Genomic DNA, 5,880 nt, shown 5'->3' with positions numbered 1-5,880 from the left:
TGTTTCTAGTTGTTTTGAACTGTCCCCACAGAGACACTGTTCTACTATATACCGTCACTCCTTTCAAGTTCAAATACCGTGCTGTGCCGTTAGTCACGCCAGCTGGGACAGACATAGTTATGTCACAACAATCAGGACAGAATAGTCAGTTTACATGGACCGTGGAGGCTCGCCACATTAGACTTGGCCTTTTGCTGGTATAAAGGCACAGCCCAGGGATGAACAAGGCGACTGTAATCATGAAGTATTGTTGTGAGATTTTGGCATTGTTTAAGATTCTCCCAGGACATTCTGTTTCAGAAAATGACCCTATTGTACTCTCCAAGCAGAGGTCATATAATACCCCTGTCATATTATCTACGATCTTGCACGATCTTCGGGCTTATCGATGAAAGATCGGCAAAATCTAAGATCGACAGAGGATTGCTCATATTTATCACGTGGAAACCGTCCATGTCACACATAAGCCATACTTTGTACCTTGTAGAGTTGTTGTGCAATAAAGTTATTATTACAAGCGAGGCTCTGGCAATTGCCGCAGAATTGTCGTCCAATCGATTTACGCCAAATATGACAGGGGTATAAGAAAAAGGTCACAATCTTCCCCACCAACCTCTGCTTGGAGAGTACCTAAAAGGTCATTCTCACAATCTGATATCTCTTACGGCACAGCAGCCTTTTTCAAAAAGGCTGCAATCGTTGAACCGAAAACATGAACCAAAACTGGGAGAAATATTCTGCTGACAGATATATTTTGCCGTAGATCAACCAACAATAAATATACATATATCAATGTAAACTACAGCAAGTTTCTCACATGTTTATAAAATTGGCTTCCATGATCAAAAAAATGTTCACATCAAACGCCTTGTTGTGTATATAGCTTTTAATGTCCAGCCTGTACAAAAACATAACTTATCAGCTGATTGATGAACATCCCATCACAATCTGATTTATGGCAAACAAACAATTTACACAAAATACAGAATATACGAGGGTCTGACCCTCTGTTTGTTGATATCCCACATCACATCCTGGATGCTGAATAAATACTTCAAAACAAGTTACAGCCTTGTGCAATGATATGGCCACACCAATTTTATTTGTTGCTTCTCGGATTCGCCTGTCCATTTTTTTCATTAAAAAAAAAAAAAAATTACGTCCCGAGAAAAAAATACATGTTTTGCTCACAAACCTGTAAATATTGCCATTCAGAGCCACATACACATAATTTCAGTCTAAAAACAGTGCCTTTTATTCAGAACATTTATAGTAACAAATCAAAGGAAGGGATTTATTGCATAAAATGTGCCTCAGGCTGTTGTTTTCTGTTGTTATACGATATCTTCACCCCAGACCTTTTGAAAAAAAAATTTCTTATTTATTCTATGACCTGTCAGCCCAATTTTTTTCTAAAAAAAATGGAAAAGCAACAAATAAATTTGATGTGGCCTAACGTTCAGTACATTATTTATTGTCCATTGTGTGCCTAAACGAGCATTGTTTGTGCTTCAATCTATTTTCAGTCCAGTTTCAGCGAGAAGGAGGCCCCACAAAAGCAGCCATGGTCAGCGTTAGGATTGTTGATGATGTTGTACTTGAAAGTTCATCTGTGTTGGTAGAAGTCATTCTTGAACTAGTTTAACTGTAATATTCAACACAAAAATTGGACTCCCAAAATTTTCAACTGAAAAGCACCAGTCTTTGTCAAGGAATGGACAATCCACTACTGTCGTGACGCCGCGTTATGCAGATAGGACATGTGACTCAGTGATCAGTGGATCATAAGTTGCAGGTACCATATCGTGCAGGTACCATATCGTGCAACAATGATCAGCAAGACTAAAAGACATGCGTTGTCCTTCATCCCACGTGCCTTAGATCTACTGTACGCAAGTGGCGACTAGTGTCCTAAAGTGTATGTGTCAATGTCTGCGTAAACTGTCGGAATATACCGTGTAGATTTATGCAGAGATTCAATAGCCTAGTTTTACTCACGATGATTGTGTTAATTTATGTATGTGGAGATAACCCACAATTAGTGTAATGTAACGCGCAATTCAGCTACCAAGCTGCAATGTTTTACAAATAAAATCATTCATTCAAGTCTATGGCATCCACTTGCTAGAGGGATTAAAGAAGCCATCTACATCAGAGCTTTACAACCATCCATGACCAGAGTCGGTGGCATCATAACAGCAGTGGTTTGTTCATTCCTTGACAAAGACTCATGCTTTTCAGTTGAAGGTTTGGGTGGGTCCAATTTTTGTGTTGGATATTACAGTTAAACTAGTTCAAGAGTCTTGTCTGTGCTTCAATCTATTTTCAGTCCAGTTTCAGCGAGAAGGAGGCACCGCATGAGCAGCCATGGTCAGCGTTAGGATTGTTGATGATGCGAAATGCGGATCGGATCAGTTCTTCGTGATAGTCAATCGTGGAGCCCTTCAGGAAATCTAACGACTCCTTGTCTATGGCAACTCCCACTCCATCTTTTGTAAATACCCTGGGTAGAACAAAGAGAGAAAATGAAATATAGCACCATCGAATGTGTTCATGATATGGCAATGCCGAGTGGTACAACTTACATCAAGAATTTTGTCCATCTTATGCTTTTTCAGAATCTGTAGCTGTCCTATAGAGGCTATAATCAATCCAAAACAGTCAACGTCTGCTCAAGAAAAAAAGCCAAGCACAGGGCCTTAACAAATGTGTTGGAACTGTCTGAGGCTTAGGTCACATTTCCAAACCAGGACCCAGCCGGGCTGCTTTCGGGAGCAATAAAAGACATCAAAATACACAAAATGTCAAAATAAGACTTGTGGGCATGATATGTGTATATTTCTAGGTATACATTTTAACTTTTCGTTTCTTAAAACATCCCGGCCGGGCCCCGGTTTGGAAATGTGACCTAAGCCTAAGGAGATTTCATAGTTTAGGTGCAAGCTGGGAAGCTTGTTGATGAGGTAACTTGTTTTGTAAATTGTTTTTTCCCTTTTGACGAATGTCTGTCACAGAACATCCTGAATTGTGCCATGAAAATGTGGAAAACATTTGTGTTTCACTGGGCACCTCAATTGTCATCAGGCAAGGAAAATAAACTCTCATTTTGTATAATAAGAAAACACTACTGCATGATAAATAGGAGGTCTCCTCACCTGTCCTCTTCACCAATATTCTTGTCTAGTTCAAACTTGTACTGGAACCCTGAACATCCACCCCCTTCAACAACAACTCTCAACAATTCATCTTTCTCACTGATTTTCTTCAGTTGCTGGAAGATGAACAGAAACAAAACACAGAAACTGTCAATTGGTATTATTCAGGATCATAAAATATAATTTAGCTTCTGCTAATATCAATTATTCAATTGGCTACAAATTCATGTTTGAGAAAAAAGTGTTGATGACTTTTCTAACCCGTAGGCTGGTGTTATAAATATGGCATACACTACAAATTCCCCCAAACAATGAAAAGTTTGTCTAAATGACTGAACTATTCCGGGTACAACAGGGAAGCCCTTGGTGAGACATTTTGCCGAGTGAGAACTGCATCTTAACATAGCCTCCGTAGCAGGCTCTCTGGGGCATTTTTTCAGCTCATAATACACTTTTGCTGGCCATTTCTTTTTGTACTGGGTGATTCATTGGCCCCGGCAGTAAAAAAAAATGGCCAGCAAAAGTGCATTATGAGCCAAAAAAAGGCCCCAGAGAGCCTGCTACGGAGGCTAACCTTAACGCAGCTGTCGCTGAGACGGAGCTCCTCGAGGCTGTTTGCAGCTAAGGCCTCTGTACTGAGGAATCTGCTGCCACCACTGACGGGAAAGGAAGTCTTTGGCAACCAGGAACGGCTCGAAACGGTGAGAAGTTGTCTACTCTTGTGGATCACCTGTGGTCTTATTGCCACCCTGAAATACATGGAACCATTTTTCAAAGTGAGCAAGGTGGCCTAGCTGCAGTTTACAATACAACTGGTAGGAGGCATGCTTATAAGTTCATGATTGTACATGTATATGATGAGACAGGAGAGGATTGTCAGCTGACATAGAAAAGGAAACTGGCTAGACACCTGCTCTATGTGTTGACCAGAAGAAAGGGAAATTGCTACTAGTCCTATATATGACAAAAAAAAAGATGTACTGGGTGGGGCACCAAGGAGAGAGCTAATTCTCCACTTACACACTTCCCATAATTAAGTGCGAGAGGGTTCCGGATATGGCTGCTCCGAACTCCGGAACTGACTCCAAGGGCACAGAAAATTGGTTCTAACCAATTTTGAACACAGAAAACATCAAGGAGATGATAGTTTGGTGTGGAACCGATCACAGGACAATGGTTTAATCACTTTCCGACAGGAAAAAAACAAAGGCTGCAGACGAAACGCCAAGGTGTGGCCCTTGAGGTCATCGGAAGAAACCAACTAACAGCCACAGTGGTGCACGTGTTAGGTAGTTACTTCTGACCACAAAACTTGTAAGATTCTCGGCCCAAATGATAACTGTACTATATTCGCCAGACAACTTATTAGTTTATATGCTTTTCCGCCCTCGTACTGAAGGTTTTAGCTGGTTCCACCCTGGTTTCGCACCCTGAGCAACTGTGGTAGCATCCAAGTAACATCCATATCCGGAACCCTCTCGCACTTAATTATGGGAAGTGTGTAAGTGGAGAATAGTACTTCTTCCTGTTGTCACCTGACAGTGACTTATCAAACCTACTTGTCAAGCCAGTTTCAGTGGTTAAAGCTAGAGAACATATAAGGACTTTATTCTTAAGTCATATATTAACATGACACATCTTGTATAGCTATAGCTTTCTTAACGAAGTAACTTAATTAATTACTGCAAACTTACCCAGGTGAAAAATAAAGTATTTTGCTAAGTAGTTTCTGGTTGTGGTTTAACGTTAATAACATGTTACTGTTTATGTGTACATTAAAACATTATGAGTATAGCACAACTCAGAGCTACATATGGACACACACTCAAACAAACAGGCACCTAGACTTTAGATATATCTTCGCCCACCAACACTAGTAAACATAAAACAGTGCAGTGTAGGTATGTTTCAGGAAAACCTTGAATTCACTAACATGTAGGAACACGTGAGGTCGCTGTTATCTATATTGATCTGTTCAATCCATGGTTTCCAAGAAATAAGAACGCATTAATTATTTTCTGAGTTTTTACTGCCCACGGGTGCCTTTGAGGCAAATCCTCTGCGCTTCTGGCAACAACTTACGCAACATGCTCCACCCACCCACTCCCAAACTCCCACCCACACGCATAAATAACGTCAATTATTTACGCGGCAGTTGCCATGCCGAAATTTTACAGTTCCAAAAACAACACTAAGCTAATATTGAAGTTTTGTGGCTGAGGTGGACCTAGACTTAACGTCAGTATTAAAGTTAGAGGCCAAAATGACAACTGACCTAGAGAATGACGAAAGTCCCGTCCGACCCAGAGCCGCCATTTTAGCTGACGTCATTTCCGCTTCCACCGTATGCAAAGATTATTATTGCTCCGTCCTTGGATAGACTCGAATGTTAAGTTACTACAGCCTAAACCAGACAACTGCGTGAAAGATCAGTAGATAACCGAAAATCCGCAGAATCGGCCGGAATCGGCGAGAGACCTTCACGCTGCACCCTGCATGTCAACAAGCCCTGGGGCATGCTGGGAATGCTTCGCCTTAGGTTGGGAAGAAAACACTGCTCCTCAGATCAGGTAAAAACTGCTGGGCAAAATATTCAATTGCCGTCTTGAACAGTCGTTTCTGACGTCTTCATAATTTTGAGAAAATCTTAAGTAGTTGCTGATCTTGTAAAGACGGAGATGAAGAGAGCTGTGCATCCCCGAAGCTAGCTAGAGGCCGTGGTTAT

The 5,880-nt window shown here is 41.1% G+C and overlaps 1 protein-coding gene across 1 annotated transcript; it reads right to left on the bottom strand.

The window, feature by feature from the left end:
• Positions 1-868: 868 nt before the first annotated feature.
• LOC118413994 (iron-sulfur cluster assembly 2 homolog, mitochondrial-like) lies at positions 869-5,599 on the bottom strand. The gene is made up of 4 exons (XM_035817693.1): positions 5,431-5,599; positions 3,730-3,904; positions 3,156-3,271; positions 869-2,503 (listed from the first exon to the last, which is right to left on the bottom strand). Exons 1-4 carry the CDS (start codon positions 5,484-5,486, stop codon positions 2,326-2,328), a joined length of 525 nt encoding a protein of 174 aa, XP_035673586.1. The 5' UTR covers positions 5,487-5,599; the 3' UTR covers positions 869-2,325.
• Between the last annotated feature and the right edge of the window lie 281 nt (positions 5,600-5,880).

This window comes from Branchiostoma floridae, chromosome 1 (genome assembly GCF_000003815.2).
Source record: "Branchiostoma floridae strain S238N-H82 chromosome 1, Bfl_VNyyK, whole genome shotgun sequence".
In the NCBI taxonomy this organism is placed as follows: domain Eukaryota; kingdom Metazoa; phylum Chordata; class Leptocardii; order Amphioxiformes; family Branchiostomatidae; genus Branchiostoma; species Branchiostoma floridae.
The sequence above is the reverse complement of the archived record's forward strand: the minus strand, read 5'-3'. Positions and strand labels throughout refer to the sequence as shown.

What these genes read in the sequence shown, in the direction of transcription:
- LOC118413994 (XM_035817693.1), bottom strand. Translation starts at nt 5,486, where the DNA reads ATGACGTCAGCTAAAATGGCGGCTCTGGGTCGGACGGGACTTTCGTCA. An exon ending in GGACTTTCGTCATTCTCTAG is followed by an intron (nt 3,905 to 5,430) that starts GTCAGTTGTCAT and finishes CATGTATTTCAG; the next exon opens with GGTGGCAATAAGACCACAGG. An exon ending in AATATTGGTGAAGAGGACAG is followed by an intron (nt 2,504 to 3,155) that starts GTGAGGAGACCT and finishes TGTTCTACCCAG; the next exon opens with GGTATTTACAAAAGATGGAG.